We start from the raw sequence: 24,918 nt of genomic DNA, 5'->3' as shown, positions 1-24,918 counted from the left end.
ATTCCCACCAAAAGTGTAAAAGTGTTCCTATTTCTCCACATTACTATCCAGCATCTGTTGCTTCCTCACTTTTTAATGATTGCCATTCTAACTGGTGTGAGATGGTATTTCATTGTGGTTTTGGTTTGCATTTCTCTAATCACCAGTGATAATGAGCTTTTTTTCATACATTTGTTGGCCACATAAATGTCTTCTTTTGAGAAGTGTCGTTTATATCCTTCACTCACCTTTTGATAAGATTGTTCTTTTACTTCTTGTAAATGTGTTCAAGATTTTTGTAGATTCTGGATATTAGCCCTTTGTCAGATGGATAGATTGCAAAAATTTTCTCCCATTCTGTGGTTTGCCTGATCACTCTGATGCTAGTTCCTTTTGCTGTGCAGAAGCTCTTTAGTTTAATTAGATCCCATTAATCAATTTTGTCTTTTGTTGTCATTGCTTTTGGTATTTTAGTCATGAAGTCTTTGCCTATGCCTATGTCCTGAATGGTATTGCCTAGGTTTTCTTCTAGGGCTTTTATGGTTTTTGTTCTTACGTTTAGGTCTTTAATCCATTTTGAGTGAATTTTTGTATAAGGTGTAAGGAAAGGATCTGGATTCAGTTTTCCGCACACAGCTAGCCAGTTTTCCCAACACCATTTATTAAATAGGGAATCCTTTCCCCATTTCTTGTTTTTGTCAGGTTTGTCAAAGATCAGATGGCTGTAGATGTGTGGCATTATTGCTGAGGTCTCTGTTCTGTTCCATTGGTCTATATATCTGTTTTGGTGTCAGTACCATGCTGTTTTGGTTACTGAAGCCTTGTAGTATAGCTTGAAGTCAGGTAGCGTGATGTCTCCACCTTTGTTATTTTTGTTTAGGATTGTCTTTGCTATAAGGGCTCTTTTTTGGTTGCATATGAAATTTAAACTTGTTTTTTCTAATTCTGTGAGAAAAGTCAGTGGTAGCTTGATGGGGATAGCATTGAATCTATCAATTACTTTGAGCAGTATGGCCATTTTCATGATACTGATTCTTCCTCTCCATGAGCATGGAACGTTTTTCCATTTGCATCCTCCCTTATTTCCTTGAGCAGTGATTTGTAGTTTTCCTTGAAGAGGTCCTTCACATCCCTTGTAAGCTGTATTCCTAGGTATTTTATTCTCTTTGTAGTTATTGTGAATGGAGTTCACTCATGATTTGGCTCTCTGTCTGTTATTGGTGTATAGGGATGCTTGTGATTTTTGCACATTGATTTTGTATCCTGAGACTTTGCTGAAATTGCTTATCAGGTTAAGGAGTTTTGAGGCTGAGATGATGGGGTTTTCTAAATATACAATCATATTATCTGCAAACAGACACAATTTGACTCCCTCTTTTCCTATTTGAATACCTGTTATTCCTTTCTGTTGGCTAATTGCCCTGGCTAGAACTTCCAATACTCTGTTGAATGAATAGGAGTAGTGAGAGAGGACATTCTTGTCTTGTGCAGGTTTTCAAAGGGAATGTTTCCAGCTTTTGCCCATTCAGTACGATATTGGCTGTGGATCTGTCATAAATAGCTCTTTTTATTTTGAGATATGTTCCATCCATACCTAGTTTATTGAAAGTTTATAGCATGAATGGGTGTTGAATTTTATTGAAGGCCTTTTCTGCATCTGTTGAGATAATTGTGTGGCTTTTGTCTTTGGTTCTGTTTATGTGATGGCTTACTTTATTGATTGGTGCATATTGAACCAGCCTTGCATACCAGGGATGAAGCCAACTTGATCGTGATTGATAAGCTTTTTGATGTGCTGCTGGATTTAGTTTGCCAGTATATTATTGAGGATTTTCACATCAGTGTTTTATCAGAGTTATTGGCCTGAAATTTTCTCTTTTTTTGTTGCGTCCCTGCCATGTTTTGTTATCAGAAAGATGATGGCCTCATAAAATGAGTTGGGGGTTTCCCTCTTTTTCTGTTATTTGGAATAGTTTCAGAAGGAATGATACCAGCTCCTCTATGTACCTCTGGTAGAATTTGACTGTGAATCCATCTGGTCCTGGGCTTTTTATAGTTGGTAGGTTATTAATTACTGCATGCATTTCAGAAGTTGTTATTGGTCTATTCAGGGATTCACCTTCTTCCTGGTTTAGTCTTTGGAGGGTGTATGTGTCCAGGAATTTATCAATTTCATCTAGATTTCTTAGTTTATTTTCATAGAGGTTTTTATACTATTCTCTAATGGTAGTTTGTATTTATGTGGGATCACTGGATATATCCTCTTCATCATTTTTTATTGTGTCTATTTGATTCTTCTCTCTTCTTTATTAGTCTGGCAAGTGCTCCATCTATTTTTTAATCTTTTCAAAAACACAGCTCTTCAATTAATTGATTTTTTTCAGAGATTTTTTTATGTCTCTATCTCCTTCAGCTCTGCTCTGATCTTAGTTATTTCTTGTTTTCTGCTAGCTTTTGAATTTACTTTCTCTTGTTTCTCTAGTTCTTTTAATTGTGATGGTAGGGTGTCAAGTTTAGCTCTTTCCCATTTTTTCCTGTGGGCATTTTAGTGCTATAAATTTCCCTCTAAATACTGCTTTAGCTGTGTCCCAGAGATTATGTTACATGTGTCTTTGTTCTTATTGGTTTCAAATAACTTATTTATTTCTGCCTTCATTTCATTATTTACCCAGTAGTCATTCAGGAGCATGATGTTCAGTTGCCGTGTAGTTGTGGGGTTTTGAGTGAGTTTCTTAATCCTGAATTCTAATTTGATTTCATTGTGTTGTGAGAAACTGTTATGATTTCCATTCTTTTGCATTTGCTGAGGAGTGTTTTACTTCCAATTATGTGGTCAATTTGTGAATAAGTGCAATGTGGTGCTGATAAGAATGTATATTGTGTAGATTTGGAGTGGAGAGTTCTGTAGATGCCTCTTAGATCCGCTTGGTGCAGAGCTGAGTTCAATTCCTGAATATCCTTGTTAAATTTCTGTCTCATTGATCTGTCTAATATTAACAGTGGGATGTTAATGTCTCCCGCTATTATTGTATGGGAGTCTAAGTCCCTTTGTAGGTATCTAAGTACTTGCTTTATAAATCCGGGTGCTCCTGTTTTGGGTGCATATATATTTAGAATAGTTAGCTCTTCTTTTTGCATTTATCCCTTTACCATTATGTAATGCCCTTCTTTGTCTTTTTTGATCTTTGTTGGTTTAAAGTCTGTTTTATCAGAGACTAGGATTGCAATCCCTGCTATTTTTTTGCTTCCCTTTTTCTTGGTAAATATTCCTCCATCCTTTATTTTGAGCTTATGTGTGTCTTTGCATGTGAGATGGGTCTCCAGAGTACATCACTCCTATGAGTCTTGACTCTTTATCCAATTTGCCAGTCTGTGTCTTTTAATTGGGGCATTTAGCCCATTTACATTTAAGGTTAGCATTGTTATGTGTGAATTTGATCCTGTCATTATGAAGCTAGCTGGTTATTTTGCCCATTAGTTGGTGCAATTTCTTCATAATGTCTATGGTCTTTACAATTTGGTATGTTTTTGCAGTGGCTGGTACTGATTTTTCCTTTTGATATTTAGTGCTTCCTCCTGGAGCTCTTGTAAGGCAGGCCTGGTGGTGACAAAATCTGTTCACATTTGCTAGTTTGTAAAGGATTTTATTTCTCCTTTGTTTATGAAGTTTAGTTTGGCTGGATATGAAATTCTGGGTTGAAAATTATTTTCTTTAAGAATGCTGAATATTGGCCCCCACTCTTTTCTAGCTTGTAGAATTTCTACAGAGAGCTCTGCTATTAGTCTGATAGGCTTCCCTTTGTGTGTAACCCTACCTTTTCTCTGGATGCCCTTAACATTTTTTTCTTCATTTCAACCTTGGTGAAGCTGGTGATTATGTGTCTTGGGGTTGCTCTTCTTGAGGAGTGTCTTTGTGGTGTTCTCTGTATTTCCTGAATTTGAATGTTTGCCTGTCTTGCTAATTTGGTGAACTTCTCCTTGATAATATCCTGAAGAGTGTTTTCCAACTTGATTCTATTCTCCCCGTCACTTTCAGGTACACCAATCAAATGTAGGTTTGTTCTTTTCACATAATCCCATGTTTCTTAGAGGCCTTGCTCATTCATTTTCACTCTTTTTTCTCTAATCTTGTCTTCATCTTTATTTCACTAAGTTGATCTTCAACCTCTGATATCCTTTCTTCCATCTGATCGATTCGGCTATTGATACCTGTGTATGCTTCATGCAGTTCTCATGCTGTGTTTGTCAGTTTCATCAGGTCATTTATGTTCTTCTCTAAACTGGTTATTCTACTTAGCAATTCCTCTAACCTTTTTTCAAGGTTCTTAGCTAACGTGCATTGGGTTAGAACATGCTTCTTTAACTCAGAGGAGTTTTACCCACCTTCTGAACAATACTTCTGTCAATTAGTCAAACTCATTCTCTGTCCAGTTTTGTTCCGTTGCTGGAGAGGAGTTGTGATCCTTTGGAAGAGAAGAGGCATTCTGGTTTTTGGAAATTTCAGCCTTTTTGCACTATTTATACCTCATCTTCATGGATGTATCTACCTTTGGCCTTTGATGATGATCATCAACAGATGTGGTTGTTGTGTGGCTGTACTTTTTGTTGATGTTGATTGTATTCCTTTTTGTTTGTTAGTCTTCCTTCTACAGTCAGGAACCTCTGCTATGGGTCTACTGGAGTTTGCTTGAGGTCCACCCCAGATGCTGTTTGCCTGATTATCACCAGTGGAGGCTGCAGAACAGCAAAGATTGCTTCCTGTTCCTTCATCTGGAAGCTTTGTACCAGTAAGGCATCACCGGATGCCAGCGGGAGCTCTCCTGTATGAGTGTCTGTCGACCCCTGCTGGGAGTTGTCTCCCAGTCAGGAGGCATGGGGGTCAGGGACCCACTTGAAGAGGCAGTCAGTCCCTTATAAGAACGCTGTTCTGGGAAATCTGCTGCTCTCTCCTGAGCTGAAAGGCAGGAACTTTTATGTCTGCTGAAGCTGTGCTCATAGTCACCCCTTCCCCCAGGTGCTCTGTCCCAAGGATATGGGAATTTTATCTATAAGCCCCAGACTGGGGCTGCTGCTTTTTTTCAGAGATGTCTTGCCTAGACAGGAGGAGTCTAGAGAGGGTTTTATACATTTTTAAAAAATACTTTTCTCTTTTATTATTTTTTGTTCTTTATTTTTTAGGGGTTTCATTTGTTCTCTTCTGTTTTTTGACTTGCAAGCTAAGGTCATTTATTAAAGATTTGGTATTTTTCCAATATGTATATTATAGTAATGTAAATTTCCTTCTAACTATAGCCATAGGCATTTTTTCACAATTTTCTGATATTAGTAAATGTACTCCAGTTTTTAAATTACTCACTATTTTTTGGTGAAACATTACCTGTCTAATAGGCACATCGCTGGGCCATGTATTATCATCTCATTTAACATTCTGTGACTTTACATTGAAATGTTTAAACCACTTATATTTAATATGATTATTGATACTGTTACATTTAATTATCATTTTGCTATTTGTTTTCTGATTTTTCCATCTCTTGTTTGTTTCTTCTTTCTTACTGTTTGCCTTATTTGTGTTAATACAGTATGTTTTATTCTATCTCATTTCTTTTTTGGCTTGTTATCACTCTTTTTAAATATTTTTGCTGAACGTAGACTTTTTGATTGGACATTTCTTATCAGTACAGTAAGATTTTGCTGTGTTCTTATTTTTGTTTCTATCTTTGTTACATTATTTGTTTCTCAGTATGCTTTTAATCTGTCACTAGTTTTGAGCAGTTTAATTATTACATGTCTTACTCTAGTAGGCTTTACTTTTTTTTCTCTTAGAGTTAATTGAGCTTCTTCAATTTCTGAGTGTATATGAGTGTACACCTTTTCTTAAATGTAGAACATTTGTGGTCATTTTTTCTTCAATATGTTTTGCCCAACTCTCTTCTCCTTTAATCACTGTTCACTAGGTCTCTGTTTTTACTTTAATTTTTTTTCATTCTTTTCCTTTTTGTCATTTTGAATCTATTCAATGACATTTTGAATCTATTCAAAATGACAAAAAGGAAAAGAAGAAAATAATTTATTCATCTCCATTATGAGAAGAAGTTCACTATTTGTTTTCTGCAACATCTTATCTGCTTTAATTTTATCCAGAGTATTTTTGAATCTTAGATATGTAGTCTTTTCAAAAAAAAAAAACTAAACAATAAATATAAAATTTCTGGTAGCAGTAAGAAAATGTATGAAGAAGTTGCTACGTAAATTTTGGTATATTTATACAATGGCATGTTATGTAGCCATTAAAATAACATTGAAGCAAACAAATAAGCAAACAAAAATAATGACATGAAAAGATGTTGCCAATATATCACAATATGTAATGTGCACTATGAGATATATGTGAACTGAATAATACCATATTTGTCACAGAAAAAAGTACAGTATTAGAAAAATAATGTAAGAATATACCCTACAATGTTAATAATCTTTCAACCGTGGATGTTCTTCCTTTGAACTCTTTGTTTTCCAAGTTTTCTGAGGTGTATATTACTTTTGTAATGAAAAAAAAATGAAGTTTTTAAAAAATGAGGTTAGGCAATAAAAGGAAGCAGAAAAGTAGTAACTATAGAAGGAGGAAAAAGAGTTCTTTAACATGGTATACATATTTTATATATTAAGGCATAATATATTATGTATATTATATTATATATACATATATATGCCTTCAAGTTCACTAATTTTTTTTCTGCAACATCTTAGCTGCTTTAATTTCATCCAGAGTATTTTTGAATCTTAGATCTGTAGTCTTTTCTTCAAGTGTTCTTTAATATAGTACACATATTATATACATATTATATATATTAAGACAGATATATATATATTTTTATTTATTTATTTATTTATTTATTTATTTATTTATTTATTTATTGGGACGGAGTCTGGCCGTCTCCCAGGCTGGAGTGCAGTGGCGTGATTTCGGCTGACTGCAAGCTCCGCCTCCCAGGTTCATGCCATTCTTCTGCCTCAGCCTCCCAAGTAGCTGGGACTACAGGCACCTGCCACCATGCCCGGCTAATTTTTTGGACTTTTAGTAGAGACGGGGTTTCACCATGTTAGCCAGGATGGTCTCCATCTCCTGACATCGTGATCCGCCCACCTCGGGCTCCCAAAGTGCTGGGATTACAGGCGTGAGCCACCGCACCTGGCCACATATATGCTTTTGAACATGTGTCTCTCTAGCATGCCGATTAACATTTAAAATATCATATTTAATTATATCAATGGTGTCTTTGGGGGTTGTTTTTAATTAATATATTTTTCTTTGCATTCACATCTTTCTTCTTCTTTCCCTGGCTGTAATTTCTGATTGGATTACAGACATTGTGAGTTTTACCATGTGAAGCTAAACAGCTTCATATTTTAATAAATATTATTGAGTTTTGCTCTGATAGAAGATTAGGTTTCTTAAAACAGCTTAATTCTTTTGAATCTTGGTTTTGTAGCAAACCTTAATCTAGGACTAATTTTGTCCCATTCATCAAGTAGTATCTTTCTGAGTAGTCTACAAAAAGTCTTGCAAATTATGAGGTTTTCTACTTTGCCTGGTGAAGACTAGCTCCATTCACAGTTCATAATTTTTCCCCCTCTAATCCCTCTAATGATTAGTTACCTCTGCCATTTCTTGTTTCCTGTTTCCACTCATATTCTCATAGGTAGTCAGCTGAAGAGCTGAACGAGATTCTCTTTAGATTTCTGTAGCTCCCTCTGTTACTTCTGCCTGCAAACTTTAGCCACATTAGTTTTCCTGCTCAACTCAGGGAGACTGGCAAACTCCATCTCTGTCCCCATGTCCTGCATTATGAAAACCCTATTCAGACAGCACAATGGGAAAGTTTTAGGGATTACCTCATTTATTTCCCTTCTCTCAGGGGTGATTGTCTTATTTTCTTACTTCCGCTTCTTTAAGAATTATAGTTTAATGTATTTTTTCTGATTTTTGGTGTTTTAGTAGTATGGTAAATCCAGCATGTGTATACATGTTTGCCAAAAGAGGAATTTAGGGAAAAATATTTTTAAATATATCCCTGCTTACATAATTGTAGTAATTCATTTTAAAGGACATGGATGACACAGGAAATTCTATAGCCCATAAGACAGCTATGATTCTCTCCTCTATAGATATTCTAGTGTTATTTAACTGCTTTCCACCAAATATTCCATTTTTTCATACAATTTGTCAATCTGCTATCTCACTTATATATGATTGAATTTGTTATACATATATGTCCATAGATTTTTAAAATTTTATTTTCTAATGACATTAAAACTCTTACACTTCTATTGTATAAATAATATACTATCATGTATATTATACATCATAAATAAATGTTTAGATTAGAGATATATTCAATCTTTACATACACTCATATACTTGGTGTGTATTTGTATATAAAATCTCCCCTATATACGATAATTTCCATGTGTGTATATAAAACCTCTCCTATATCTGACAGTTTCCCACGGACATAATTTCAAAAGTAAAATTTCTCATTCAAAGACCGATAGTAAAATTTGCAAACTTGCTTCCCGGTGTTTAAAAAATGGCTTTAAAAAAGTTCAGTTTAAAGGTCCTCCAGAAATAATTTGTTTTATATAGGGTACTCAAGTCCTAGAAATAATCAATTATAATTTAACCTGTAACATCTCAAGAATTATTATAAGGAGAGGGAAAATATTGAGAGAAACTAATCTCAAATTGTATTCTTCAGTTGGTACTACCAATTCTGCCAATTTATAAGGCCATACCGGAAAGCATAGCATAGAGGATGGTTCCTGTTAGCATTTAAAATGTGTGCGAAAAAGCTTTAGATATCCAATTATAGTGTGAAGAAAAATCAGCAATAATTCAACAAGAATGCAACATTGTAACATGGGACTGTTTTGTTTGCGAAGATCAAATTTAGAAGGATGACTGATCTCAGAGCAGAAATAGGCTATGATAAGCATCACAGAGAAACATTTTTCCAGGGAAAGATTGGGAACTAATTCTCATCCACGATTAAATCTGTTCATCAAATATATTTTCTGAAATACATCTGCCACTTGCAACATGAGATTATGGTTACAATTAGCAGCTGTTGTCAGCTCTGCTTCACCTCATTAGTAATCATGGATCTCCAAAGTTATACGGTTGATTATAGCTTTACAAGATCTGAAAGAACATGTTGCCTCATTTTACACCTATTTTATGCTTAACGTATTTAAAGTTCAATGATTTTTAAAAGATCCTTTCTACTGTGGAATTGAAAAGCAACAAAACAAACTTTCCGGTGAGGGATTTAATTATGCCTCAATAAAATGTCCATGACTTCAGAATAAACTGGAAGAAATGTATAAGTGCATTCGTATAGTAGTGCTTCTCTCATATTTGCTTGATTTTATTGCAAAAGGTAAAATAATAATAATCTAACAAGAATATCATGCATCTCTGCAAAAAAGATTTGAACTAATTTTTCAAATGAAATTATAAATAATATCATTGTACAGCTAATACTCAACATTCATTTTTGAGGTGTAATGAAGGTTGGCTAGACCACAGCTATGAGGAACATGTTTCTGGAAAACAGTAGCTGAAAAGTAAAAACCGAATGATGTTCTAGCTAAACTGACTTAGTCAGTGGAAGAAATATATGGAATCTAGTAGAGAAAAAGGAATGAATTCTTGACATATTTCTGCATATTACTCATTCATTCTGGTGTCTGTCATTGAGTTTAGATTATTTGTGCTAGGTAAAAATATAGATATCTGATACATACTTGACTTTTAATGATAGAACACAAAAATATAAAGCAAATAAGAAAAATGAAAAGCAGAGTTCAACTTCCACGGGAAGAGAGCCCCTGTGCTCTCTTTCGCATGTTATTTGATCCCTATATGATTGGATCCTGTCTCTGCAGAAAGTATTCATACAAAAAATTATGACGATAGCCTTTTTAAACTGATTGTTCAAAATTCAATGCAGGGGGATCAATAAAATATTGTTGTTATAGTAGGCCATCTGCTGGAACATAGAGATAGCTTTGTTCTGTATTAAGGGTTTATCAGGCTCTTTCTGGTCATTTGTGGTAATCCAGTGTATTTATTATTATTAAGGAAATCAGAATGTCCTATTCTGGGTGAAAAGAGAAGTTTGGCTGCTAAATAAAAGAAATTTATCTCTGAGCTTTGACAAATTGTGAGACATCATTTGCACTGGAAACAAAAATTTGAATGTAGACCTGGAAGTTGGCACTGTCAAAGTTAAAAGTGAGCTATTTCTGTATCATCCATGAGTTTCTTTCATGAATTCTTAACGTGAAAAATAGTGTCTTTCAAGGTTGTACCTAAGAGTAAGGTGGCCAGAAGCCTAAATCTGTTTTGATCCTGAAAAAAATATACAAGTGTATCAAAGCTTGATTTTTATCATGTTGCAATTGTTAGCTATTTCTCAGTCATAGAAATATCATCAAAATCTCTAGGCTAAACACTAGGGCAACTAGCAATAAGCACAAAAGGAAATTTTATTTTCCTCTTTGATCTTCAATGCAAGCAGTAGGAAGAAATTCCAGATCTATTCAGACATAAGCAGATAATGGTTAACTATTGACCTTTCCAACAACAGAGAGAAATATTAACAGGTGAATATTATGAATTGAGCTTCATTCAATGCACAGCTGTAGTTATGTTCTTTTGCTTCCTCTTTCTTTGTGTATATTTTAGATTTATTTTTATTCATAAGCAGAATTTGTGTAGCTAAGGAAAATAAAATACTTTTGTCGTTCCAGTGATTTTATTTGCTTTTCTCTCAAAAACCTTATAATAGTGATTTGGTCCCAACGTCAGTAAAGCCCACATCAGGAATTGTAAGAGAGTTGAAACCTATAGGTAGGAAACATAATATTTTGTTTCATGTTAGCACAATTGGAAATAGAGGTTTAAAAGAAAAATTTCAATATGACTTGCATGCTCAATTTTACTACATTGTGATTTTGCAAATCAGATCTATCTCTGAAAATAATCTGACAAAGAATTGTTGGCTAAAAGCCAGTATGACATTTGCTTCTAGAAAAAAATATATATGTACATATATATGCACACATATATATGTATATATAAGTATATATGTATGTATGCTGTTGTGCATTATTATAAATTTTTATATCTAGGTTTCTATTTCTCCTTTATCCCCTTAGGACTTCCCACCCAAGAAATATAAGCTACTCTTGGGCAGTGATCTTATGTCAAACGAGTGTATTTTAAGTGCCTAAATTCTTTTCATAACACCATGTGAAAAGATTACAATAATGATTATTGAAAAACTGAGGGAATACTGTCATTTGCATGTACTTCTGTTGTGCATTGTAGAATCCTGCTGAATGACAAAACAGAGATGACTGAAGTGGTTCCATGTACAGGGAGTGAGGTAAAACCTGAAACCAACTATATAAGTTTTATAGTCATTCCATTGTTGAGATGACACCCGATACCTTTTTTCCAAAGGACCAAATACTCTTTTTGAAGCAGTATCTATGACTCTGCAATAATCATTTAATAAAATTTAGCAGAAAATAAATTAAGCAAGTATCTTCATGTACTATATTAAATTGTTAAAATTATGATCAGACCCTTTCACTTAATAGATCCCTGAAGTTCAGCATAAGGCTTAAACAATAGATTAAATAGTATATCTTTTAATAAACAGTTCAAACAAAAAAGTCATACAATTTAGGTTAATGTATGTTCACCCAATAATTTAAAAATTGCCAATACTTCATAACGTTTTAAAACCTAAATATCAGCTGGGCGCGGTGGCTCAAGCCTTGTAATCCCAGCACTTTCAGAGGGCCGAGGCAGGAGGATCACAAGGTCAGGAGATTGAGACCATCCTGGCTAACATGGTGAAACGCCGTCTCTACTAAAAATACAAAAAACTAGCCGGGCGAGGTGGTGGGCGCCTGTAGTCCCAGCTACTCGGGAGGCTGAGGCAGGAGAATGGCGTCAACGTGGGAGGCGGAGCTTACAGTGAGCTGAGATCCGGCCACTGCACTCCAGCCTGGTGACAGAGCGAGACTATGTCTCAAACAAAAAAATAAATAAAATAAAATAAAAATAAAATAAAATAAAACCTAAATATCCATTACTTATGTTTGCCAAAGCCAGTGCCAAAGTGTGAATATATTTAAGATTTACAGTGGGAACTGTAATTTTCCAATACACTTGATCAAAAAGTAACTCGTAATAAGATAAGATGCATTTAATAAGATACCTAGAAAAATGAGGACTACACCAGAGGCTGATTAGCCTGTTAATCGTCCTTCATTGCTTTTCCTGTTTCTGTTCTTATTCTAATCATTTTATCCCGTAGTCTAAAACTGCTATATAAAACCTAGCCCGTGGAGCTACAGCATAGGATTCACCTAAGAGTTTGTTTAAAACGCACAATCCCAGCTCCCACCCCAGACCTACTGAATCAAACTCTGTTTTTAACAGGATTCGTATGTGATTCACTTAAAAGTTAATGTTGAGAAGTACTCACTTTCCGACATGGCTCAATTAAAGACCGCAACAGAAATCTCAAAAAGATGTAAAAAAAAAAAAAAAAAATAGCTAGTATGGCATAACACGGTCTGATGTAACTGAAGGACTTTCATATAAATTAATTTTTTCAAAAATTTATCTTTTAAGGATATATTAGATTTCTATTGCTGCCACAAAAAATACTACAAATGTATTATTATCTTACAGATAGGTCTGAATTTCTGTACATCACAAGTTCAGTATGTGTCTCACTGGGCTAAAGTCAAGGTGGCAGTGTGAACAGGGCCATATTTCTTTCTGTATATTCTAGGCAGAGAATTGCTTTCTGGATCATTTAGGTTGTGAGCAGATTTCAAGTCCTTGCAGTTGTGTGGGTGAGACCCCTGTTTCCTTGCTGGATATCAGCTTAAGGACTACTCACTGTTTCTAGAGGCTGTCTATGTTCATTGTTTATTGGTTTGTGGCTCCATTCCTTCAGCTTTAAAGCCAGCAACAACGGGTCGAGTATTTCTCATTCTTCAAATCTGTTCTCTTTTTTTCTTGTTTCATCTCTCTAAACCAATTTTCTGCCTTCCCATGTCACTTTGTTTGTTTGTTTGTTTTTGAGAGGGAGTCTCACTGTGTCACTGTTTTGAGAGGGAGTCTCACTGTGTCAAGTGCAGTGGTGCCATCTCGGCTCACTGCAACCTCTGCCTCTGGGGTTCAAGAGATTCTCTTGCCTCAGCCCCCCAAGTAGCTGGGACTACAGGTGCCTGCCACCATGCCGGCGTAATTTTTGTGTTTTTAGTAGAGACAGGGTTTCACCATGTTGGTCAGACTGGTCTCGAACTCCTGACTTAAGATGATCCACTCACCTCTACCTCCCAAAGTTTTGGGATTACAAGCTTGAGCCACCGCGCCTGGTCTTCCCATTCCACTTTCAAGGGCTCATAGGAATAAACTAGGCATGCCTTGATAATCAGGGTAATTTTCTGTTTCAGTGATTTGAACCTTAATGACATCTGCAAAATTACTTTTGCTGTGTAAAACAACATCTTCACAGGTTCTGGGGATTAAGGTATAGACATCTTAGGGAGAAGAGTTATTATTTTACCAACTGCAGAGTGATACAAAGCTTACAATGACGTCTTCCACATACAGCCCTGATGAGAAAGTCACAGAACTCTGTGGTGATATAACATTTCATTTTGATTTGAAATAAGTTGGAGGGATAGATTAGAGGAAGACCTTGATTCAGCTGGATGTTCCTTGAATAAAAAGCCATTCAAGAGCAATGTATTTTATAATAGCCTTCTCAATGTTTGCTTATAGAGGACTCTGGACACAGTTATGTATTTTTTTTTAACATGCTTTCGATTTATTCATTACTATTGGCTCAGTCAAGTTTAACATTACTGTTTAATGTGTCTCAAACACAGCACTAGGCCTATGATAGGATAAGTGAACCAACTGATACTTAAGAACTCACTTTAACAGCTGCCACCGGGATACATGTGTATAAATAACAGTTCTAAAGTACACATAGCTGTGGAATACTAAGTGGAAAGAGTCAAATATATGAAATTGCTCAAATAACAATTCCATAAAATAAAAATTCAAGAAAGTTGTTAGCATTTTACATTTCATGTATTTGTCAGATCATTGTGGAAATTACCTATAACTTTAAGAAAGAGTAGAACTAGTAACCTCAGAAGAATGCTGGATTTATGAGTCTCTTCTGCCAGGTACTCTGTGGATCGACATACTGATATGGACCGTATTTTCGGCATCCACTCAGAAAATGGCTCTATTTTCACTTTGAAAGCCCTTGACCGAGAATCATCTCCTTGGCATAACATCACTGTTACAGCCACAGAAATAAGTAAGTTGGAGCTACATCTACCTGAACACACTGTCTTTCATCAAAGTGGTAAAATAATAGCACTAGCTAGACTCATTTTCTTGAGTGGTATGATTGTATCCTTAGCAAGATCTTAGAGAAATGGCTTAGAATGGTAACACATTTTTAAATTATCTCTAAGGATTATCAAATAATTCATTCATTTCAAATTTGCTTTTCTTTTACACCTTAAATAGGAGAGAAATATAATTTAACCTCATAAAAATAATCTAAGAAAATTATCTATTACAAATAATACCTCATTCTCAACTATGTTTTCCTCAATTTTATTGTGCTTTTCATTTGGACCATGTAAGAGAGCTGAGATATTCATCAGCAGCCCAATTGAGAAAGTGAACACCACAAAAAGGATCTGTTGCTAAGCTACAAATGGGTGAGTGGTTTCACTGCTTCTGTGTAAATGAGACTGAAATCTTACACATGTTCTCGTTGCAGATAACCCAAAACAAAGTAGCCACATCCCTGTCTTCATCAGAATTCTAGATATAAATGACCATGCTCCGGAATTTGCCATGTATTATGAAACATTTGTTTGTGAAAATGCAAAACCTGGGCAGGTAAATAAAATCATTAAAAACTTAAAAGAATATATTTTCTCTTTACAAAGTCAAATGACATTACATCACTTTATTTGCAGGATTTCTTTTGTGCAAACTATTGTCAATACTTCATGTCCACCATTTATTTATCCTTAACAAAGAACTCACAGTGATTTTTAAAAAGGTGATTTAAAAATGTTTTTATAATGGAATCAATAATATAGTGGGGAATATTATAACATGCTTTAATTTACATACTAGGTTTATAGTGAATATCACATACATAGAAGCTGTTACATGCATTCATAATTATGCTTATGCTGAGTTATCTTCACTAATAGAATGAAAATATATCATTAAATAAAACGAAGTATGAAAATGAAATTGTTTCATGTTACTATAAAGGTAATCATAATCGTTGTTTTCTTGATTACATTTTGCCACTTTTAATAGTTTTAGGAGATTTTGATATGAGTGATATTTTGTAAGTTTTAAAGTTTCATATCATTGACATGAAGTAGATTTGTTTGTAAAAGAATTATGAAGTCTTCTTACAAAGTAATTCTTTCAAACATATATAAAGTAATTCTAAGTAAATGAAGAATATACTCATTTTTGACAAAAATATAGTATTTTTCTATAACAGTAATTGCATAAATTTTACCAAAAGTAACTTAACCATTTAGTTAACTACTTTAAAGATAAAATAGGTAGATTTTAAGAATCATCTATAATTCCATCATGTCTCTTTAAGGTAGAAAATAATCTAAAATACAGTTTTTCTTCTATTCTAATAGAGAATATTATGAACTGAATGTTTGTGGCCCTCCTCCAAATTCAAATCTTGAAAATGCAACCCTAGTGTCATTGTATTTAGAGAGAGTGTTTCAAAGAAGTAATTAAGATGAAGTGAGGTTATAAGGGGATAGATCCTGATCTGATGGGATTAGCATACAAAGAAGAGTTAACAGAGAGCTCATGCTCTCCCTTTCTCCCTGTCCCTGAATTCATGGACCAAGGAAAAACCACATGAGAGCACTCAGGGAGAAGGTAGCTATTAATATTAGTAAGCCCTCACCAGAAGTCAACCACACTAGTCTCTAGACCTCAACCTCACAATCTCCAGAACTGTGAGAAAATGCATTTCTGTTGTTTAAGCCATTAAGTGTGTGGGATTGTTATGGCATCCCAGCTGACTAAGAGAGAGATACATAACACATTCCACCTACATATACAAAAATACAAATGAGATTTTTATTTGTAATAACATGAAATTGTTACATAGCTATTTGGATAAAAATTTGCTTTTCCTCTTTATTTTGCAACATACAATGGGCATCTCAGTTTAGTAAATGATTTTTTGAATTTGATGCTTAATTTTCATAGCATAGTTATATATTACTTATTCAATTACTTCCTTCTTAATGGAAATTTGGTTTCACAAAATGTTACCCTAGCAGTACCCCAGTCATACTATAATGAGCAGAGCATTGTAGTACATTTTGCTTGTTTACCACCTGGTGCTACTTTCCTTTGATGTAATTCTCAAAGTGGGAATAATTAAATTATATCTATAAATATTAATAAATGTTCCCAAATACTTCTCCAAATCTGTCATAAATTAGGTGATATTCCCACCAAATACCTATGATTGCCTATGTATTTGGCAACCCTAGATTTTAAATATCTGCCAATATATAAATTTCTCATAACACTTTTAGTGTGGAATCTTGTAAACTCATTAAGGCCAAACATTTTTTTTTTTTTTTTGTAACTTAAAAATAATTTACAGCTGTATTAGTTCCAAGGGTTGCCATGACAAATTACCACAAACAGAATGGTTTAAAACACAGAATTTTATTTCTCATAGTTTTGGAGGCTGGAAGTATAAAATCAACACGCAACAGGGCTGTGCTCTCTCTAAAGGCTCTAGGAGACTATCCACCCTTGGCACTTTCTAGCTTGATGAGCTTGCCAGCCATCATTGACATCTTTTGGCTTGTGGATGCCAATTACTCCAATATCTCTCTCCATCATTTCATGGCATTCTTCCTGTATCTGTTTCTGTGTCCAAATTTGCTTCTTCTTATGAAGACTCCAGTCATTGGATTAGAATCATCCCTAATTTAGAATGATCTTATTTTAACTTGATTTTATCTGCAAAGAGCCTATTTCCAAATAAATCACATTCACAGGTACTGGGATTTAGGATTTGAACAGATCTTTTGGGGGAGCACAAGTCAAACTACAATCACCTATAAATATTATTTACTCACATATCTATTAGTATGCTTATCTTTTACTGATTCATATGTGTTATTGATATATTATATGCTAATATTTTATAAAAAGTAAGTATAATTCATATTAACTAATTTATTTAATACATATTACTCATTGAATTTAATCAAATTAAAAATAAAATGGATACTAAGTATATGTATATCTTCATAAAATATACAGAGCCCATCCAATAATTTCAATACCTCAAATGTCATATAATTAAAAGACCAACTTTTTATGATTTAAATTATTACTAAAAGTCAGATTTGTTATTGCTATTTAGGAACAGAAGGTTGAGCAAAATATTAGATCTTATATAATTATTTTCTTATGTTCCAATTTTCTAAGCAGAAAAGTTTATTAATTTTTTGTTAATAATTGTACACTTTCAAAAGCACTGTATTAAAAATACAGTTACATATCACCCTGTCAAAATGATATAATTATCATTAATATAAAATTAAAGTGAAAGTAGCACTGACTAGTGAGTATGTAGGTTAGTATGGTTATAAAAGGTATACAGTGAAATAATGGAAAGCTTAAACTATTGTGAATTTCAATAACTGTTCACCACATAATGTTAGACTATGAGACCTGTTTGTTTTTGTAGAACAGAACGTTAAAAGTCAGAGTAATTAAATGACTGTGATTTCAAATCACACAGATGGGAGGCACCCGAATGTGTAGCTCAGTGCTTTTTCCACTATAAAATGCTCAGTGAAATTTTTTTGCCCAACCCATAGTTGGCTGTTCCATATTCCATTAGGGCACACTTCTTATTTACTTACACTAGGTCAGCCAAGAGGTGTTCTAATTTTGAAACTTCAACATGGATTGTACAAAATCTTAAAAGCATTTCTTTGGGTATCTATCTTTGCAAATACTATTAAGGGAAAAGCAAGCAATTTAAATAAAATAGTTTAATTGTAGTAATGGTGTCCATAGCTTCAAAATCATTTTCTTTCTGATAGTACATGACAAATTGATTTATTATTTTAAAAATATAATTAATAATGTTAATATATAGGAGTGATTGCGCTAAGCATTGTTGTTTTTAATAACGCATCTTCTATGTACTCATCCTTTGAAGAATTATTTTCTAGTGGATGTAATGGATTGCTCATCAATTAATAATAAAATGGGCTGTGCCTTTCAACAATATCAAAAGAGGATAGGTATTGGAGGGATTGAATTTTTCTTTAAGTTGGCCAGGTATAAGACAATAATGCATTAAGATGTCTTGCAAACCATTGGGCTTAATGGATGTCTTTCACTCTTAACTAAATAAGTTACCTAAGACAAAACCATAAAAATTAAGGCATTGGCATAATTCTTTAAATGGCATTTATTTTGTTTTGTTGCTTTGTTTTTGTGATGTATTTAAAGCACAAATACATGGATTTAAGATATCATCTAATAACAAGAAAATTGCCTTAGGCTTAATTAATTAATTTATTTATATTGCTTTCAGTTGATTCAGACTGTCAGTGTCATGGATAAGGATGACCCTCCCCGAGGTCACAAATTCTATTTTGAACCAGTGCCAGAATTTACTCTCAATCCGAATTTCACCATTGTAGATAATAAAGGTATAAGAAAATTTCTAAAACTAAAAATCATGAAACTTTAAGATACATAATTAAAAACACATATGAAAGTTTTTGGTTTTTTACATGTTTTTCTCCACCAGATAACACAGCAGGAATCATGACTCGAAAAGATGGCTACAGTCGCAACAAAATGAGCACCTACTTATTGCCAATTTTAATCTTTGACAACGATTATCCGATTCAAAGCAGCACTGGCACACTCACTATTCGGGTGTGTGCCTGCGATAATCAAGGAAACATGCAATCCTGCACGGCAGAAGCCTTGATCCTTTCAGCCGGCCTGAGCACGGGAGCTCTCGTTGCAATTCTCCTCTGTGTCCTCATACTGCTTAGTAAGCTCTGTCCCTCTTAATGACCCCTTAACTCACAAAAATCTCTCCCTCATGGTCCGAGGATGCTGTACACTTTTCTCTACAGATAAAGATAGAACATTTTCACTTTTTATTAAAATGGTTCTTTCAATTAGGAAAAAGTAAGAGTTTTTGTGTGTGGGGATAGGCCCAGCTTTCCAGAGACCAAAAATACAGATCTAACAAATGCTATACACATGTGTATTTAAAAAATACATTTTATATCATTTGGTATTATATCTTTGACTATGTTCACTGTTCTAAGGGTATTTGATTTCATTGATTTCATCTTTGCATCAACTGTATAAGGTAAATACTTTTCTTCTAGAGAAAGGCTACATAATTTACTCAAAGTCACTCATTTAGAAAAGGCATTAGCTAGCATTCAAACACAGATTACTATCGACTTCTCCTTTCTATTATTCCCAAATCAAAGACTACATTGCCCTTACAAACAACAGTTACTAACATATTCTGAGCTGTCTATATCAGATGTCTGACATGCAAATGCATTAAAGTAGTCACAGTAAGTTAGACATTTTCCCCTATATAGCTTGTTATACATTGGTGTGACAAACCAAATTAAGAAGTTAAAGTTCTGTTTTTAAAAATATCACTATGTCGCTGTGGTCATACCTAACCCTGCAATATTTTCTAAATAAAGTCATGTTCCAACAGCGAATGTTTTATTTGAACATGCACTAACAGGACAACAATTTAATTCAATTAAACAGTTGTTCCACTGGAAAACATTCCAAAAAAAAATTGTTTCTATCAAATATTCAGCCCAAATACTTATGCTTAGGGCAGGGGAGCTAGCCAAATTTATGTTCTAATGCTCATATGTGCTGGCTCCTTTTCTCTGCAAATCCTTTCAAGCTATCTGGATGAAATCCCTTTGGCCAGATATCCTTGCAGGACTTCAGTAGGGGATTGATGAAAGTGGGGAAAAAACATTTGTCTCAGTTAAGATGATCCAACTATTTAGAAAAATATTTTCTCATGTGGTTTAGAACAAATACACTGCTACCACCGCCATCAGCAGTTTCAATCCCCACCTACTGCTAGAGAGTTCAACTCCTCTGTAAAATATTTTTGTATCCCTATGGAGATAAAAATTTGGCTTAGCCTTTTAGCTAAGTGCTACTGATTTCACGTTGTTTTATTCACTCAGGAAGTTTCACTTTCCTAATTTAGAACCACATGAAAATATGTTGTTGTTAGATCATTTGAAAAATTTCTGTATTAATGTAATGTACATACACACACAAAGATAGTCATGCACACATAGGGAACCGAAAGCATCCCCCTAAGTAAGTTTAGATATTTTAACATTCTCAAACTAAATTTGATACTATTTTTTTCTATGCAGAAATCCTAGAAGGTTTCTTCTTATATTCTGCAAAGTCAGCCACCTTTGTTCCTTGAGCAATATGGAAAGCACTAATTTCCTATTTTTCACTTTCCCAGTTCATTGCCTAAATGGGGAGTAATTTTCTATTATTGTAGTTAAAATTGCTTCTAATTCAGAAATTTATGTTTTCAAAGTTACTAAAGCACTTTATTGTTATTGTGAGTCTTTATGGTAATGGCTGGACATAGTTACTGCATTTCTATAGTTAAGAGAGTTTGCTTTTTATAAGATAGTGACATAGCACTGGCAATAATATTTTAAATGTACTTTCATACATTTTGAAAAAATCTAACTCTTAGTTTATATCTATTTTATAAGGCAAGATGGAAAATTAAAATCTAGGGCAGGGATTTTAAACTTTTTGGTTGTAGGGACACTTTTGGCAGCCTGATGAAGCAAATGGACCTAGCCAGAATGACGATTTAAATTTATTAGAGTAAAACATGTAAGACAAAAAGGAAATACACTTACACAAATGAAATAAAAAACACAAAGAAAACTGTGCTTGCTTATCAAATCATGCATGCCATGTTCTGGAGCAAGTCTAACTATGGTTTGATTTATCTGTCAAACTGTGATGCAATACAAAATATCTGTCACACACACTGCCACTATCACCATGGTTTATGCCAATAATCCTATTGAAAAGAAATGCTAAATTTGAGTTACAGATGAATGGAAATAATGAAGCACTTTTTTTTTTTCATTTTTATCCTATTCTTTCTGAATTCTGTTCACATGTTCCAGATTAATAACCTCAATCTAAGAAATGATCTGATAATATTAATATGGTAGAAAAGGAAAGCTCAGAACAGGTTCTATGGACCATTTGTGGGAATTAGTAAGTTTTTATTAGCTAAGAAACCCTTCATACTTAATAATTGACTACACAATTGTTATTTTATTGATTAAAAAGTAGATAACTTATAAATTTATTTAACCTTAAATTTAGAAAGAAATTTCGTTTTCTAGTGTGTGGCTGAAATTTGATAGATGTCAGATCCATGTTGGACTTAATTAATCGTATGTCCATCTTTTAAAAGGAGAGGACAGAGGTCTCATTTTTACTGCAGTTTTTTTTTTTTTTTTAATATCTCTCAGATGATCCTGAATATAGCTCAGCTCCCAAAGCCCATTCTGTGAAGTCTAACTACAGATACTTCTTTATCTTTCGCAATTATATTTAATTATCTTTAATTATCTTTCGTAAAATCTTACTTTTACTTTTACGAAATTAAAGAAAACCTTTAATTATCTTTTGTAAAATCTTACTTTCAGTTAGGAAGAGCTGAGAAAAGTTTGCTGGTCAATATGAAAATAACATTGAACAGGGCTTTAGTATAGTTTTAGCGGCCTCATGGGCCATGTTGAAGTGTAGTCTCAATGACAGTTAGTATGCTTTGTTTAATCTCGATGTAAAAATTGAGAAAAGGAATAATACCCAACATTTTCTTATTTTCTGTGAAGCATAAATAATACTGACAAACAGTTAAGTACCCTAAAGTAAAGGAAACCTAGTTTGTATTTTTCCCTAGTAATGCTGAAGTGTGTTTTGACGATATTTTCTTGATTTTATTCTCATATTTCTTATATGTAACGTTATGGGCTTGTCCAATTTTTAATGGAAAATTTGTATTTTGAAAATCGTGTTTGCTTCTTTTTAAATGAATGTTATTAATTGCAACATGCATTTGTTAGAAGCAGGTTCATCTTCCAGTACACATAATTTGAATTGCAGTATTATAATGAGAAATAAGAAAATATATGATATGAGGAGAAGTTCACAGTTAACTTTGTAACATAGGCATGTAAACAATAAAAATAATACAGCAAGTAGAGGGAATACAATTAACATTTCATTCCAAAAGTTTAAATCAGATCCTATATGTCAAGGAAGTCCTCATTAACAAGATACAGTCTGAGGTGTTTTGTAAGATAAGTTAAAGGTGAGTTTGAGTTTGAGTTTTATATTGTAACTTTTAGAGTTATAGTTCAGCTTTCTAAGCCCCCTACAAAATTAGACCAGTAAAGGAATTTAGTTAAACCTATGAGACATGGGAAGTGATAAAATCGGTGACACATACATATTCATGACATATTCATGTGTGTGCGCATGTACACGCATAATATAGGAATATAATGCATATACAAATATATATATATATATGAGTAATGTTTTGCATATATTCCCTTGAATCATTAAGAAATGATACTTGTGCCAAAGTGAAAGGAATGATCAATATCATGAGTTGAGTTGTAGCGTTTTTGTATTTGAAACAAGTGCACATTTGGAAAGACTGCTGATGTGTCAGGCAATTGCAGTTGGATAAATATAATAATTGTACTTGAATAAAGCTTTTTCAATGCCAGAAGTTCATAGGAGAATATGTCTTGACAGTAAATTAATGCCATCTGCTCCTTTATCAATACAATGCATCCAGTCATTGCCTTGAGAAACTCTGTATTTCTACAGGGTAGTTAATTATTTTTATTCGATTAATCTTAATATCTCCTGTACCAAACAAATTTCACACTCAGAAGTGTACTCTATTTTATCCTGACTCATGAAATCTCACTATTTTCCCATTTCTTATTAATAGTTTTAGTCGTGCTGTTTGCTGCGTTGAAGAGGCAAAGGAAAAAGGAACCTCTGATAATTTCCAAAGACGATGTCCGGGACAACATTGTCACCTATAACGATGAAGGTGGTGGGGAAGAAGATACCCAAGCTTTTGACATTGGCACATTAAGGAATCCAGAGGCAAGAGAAGACAGTAAACTTAGACGGGATGTAATGCCCGAAACTATTTTTCAGATAAGGAGGACTGTGCCTCTGTGGGAAAATATTGATGTACAGGATTTCATCCATCGAAGATTAAAAGAAAACGACGCAGACCCAAGTGCACCTCCATATGATTCACTGGCAACGTATGCCTATGAAGGGAATGATTCCATAGCAGATTCGCTCAGCTCTTTAGAATCCCTCACAGCTGATTGTAACCAAGATTATGATTATCTCAGTGACTGGGGGCCTCGTTTTAAAAAACTTGCCGATATGTACGGGGGTGACGATAGTGACCGAGACTAAGAGGATTGTTTGACTTGATCAATATTAGTGGAAGTACTGTCTATGTTATTAGATTGAGTGGCCTGCATTCTCTTCCTGGGAGGAAATTTTTCAAAAATTGAAATTACAAACAATACGTAGGTGTTGTCTTAGTAGGGATTTGCTTAATCAGTAAGTTTTCGTGAATGAATACGAATGATATAGATTTTTTAAAAAGTAATAACCAGTTCACCCTCTTTGCCTAACAATCTCGGAAGGAAAATATATCACATCAATAATCAATAAAAATACTTAAAAGGCTTTTTGTGCCTTTTCTTAGGTATAATAATTTATAAATGTTTTCTTAACTGACTTTCAGTCACCTTTACTATTAAACTAAACATTGTGCAACCGCTTTGTAAATTAATATGGAAAAGATATATCCCTAATGACATAGGAATGACTATTACTGCCATATTTATTTAGTTGAAGAATGTCTTTGTGTTAATTCATTCATATTTTTATAAATGTATATTTATATTTTTGTATTTTTATGAAATAAACTAGTATTTATAAAATACATTTCATTTTATTTAATTCCTAGAGGCAGATCTGATCTCATTTATAACAAAAATGTTTTACACCTTTAAATGTGAAACATGGTTCACTCAGGGAATAAGCAGTTCGGAAACTACTGCATGGATTTGGACCTACAATGTAGTGAAACTATAAAGTAACTTTGGTACCAATTGTTATTTTTCCATTTCATCACTTAAATATTGACTAATGTTTATAGAACCACTGATGTCTAACCAACAATAGAGTATGAGACACATTTGGAATATAAAATATTATATATATATATATAGTTGTGGATAATAAACTTTAAGTTTTTTTTTTTTTTGCAAGTCTTTACTTTACTATGGGATCAACCAGTGGATTATATTTGAGAGTAAATGAAGTATGTGTCAGTAATGTTATGTAGACATAGAAAAAATCTAAATCAATCTTCTCTCAGTAGTATAGTTTTCAAAATGAGAAATCATAGTTCTGATTTTTTTTTTCTTCATGATGAGGCAATTCATGGGATATGTGCTCAGGTGTGTGTAACATGTTTAAAATGTGTATTGAAGAGTAGAGAATTTGTTTTTAAATTTATTATTTTATTGAGGAAAATTGAAGTCATTGTAATTGAGAAAGTTTTGAAAAAGCTTAGGAAAAGTAGAGAA

At 33.6% G+C, this 24,918-nt stretch overlaps 1 protein-coding gene across 2 annotated transcripts in view; it reads left to right on the top strand.

The window, feature by feature from the left end:
- The window catches only part of CDH9 (cadherin 9), a 161,421-nt gene extending 137,150 nt beyond the window's left edge, over window positions 1-24,271 (top strand). Inside the window, exons 8-12 of one of the 2 annotated variants that reach the window (XM_023218219.2) lie at window positions 14,272-14,408; window positions 14,883-15,004; window positions 18,741-18,858; window positions 18,960-19,211; window positions 23,244-24,271. In XM_023218219.2, coding sequence (XP_023073987.1) covers window positions 14,272-14,408; window positions 14,883-15,004; window positions 18,741-18,858; window positions 18,960-19,211; window positions 23,244-23,731 — 1,117 coding nt within the window. In that variant the 3' untranslated portion in view covers window positions 23,732-24,271. The remainder of the gene's footprint in view (window positions 1-14,271; window positions 14,409-14,882; window positions 15,005-18,740; window positions 18,859-18,959; window positions 19,212-23,243) is intronic. The other variant, XM_023218221.1, reaches the window with a different exon arrangement.
- Window positions 24,272-24,918: the final 647 nt, after the last annotated feature.

The sequence above is a fragment of the Piliocolobus tephrosceles genome, chromosome 4 (assembly GCF_002776525.5).
Source record: "Piliocolobus tephrosceles isolate RC106 chromosome 4, ASM277652v3, whole genome shotgun sequence".
NCBI classification, from domain to species: Eukaryota; Metazoa; Chordata; class Mammalia; order Primates; family Cercopithecidae; genus Piliocolobus; species Piliocolobus tephrosceles.
This window is presented reverse-complemented; position numbering and strand designations above follow the sequence as displayed.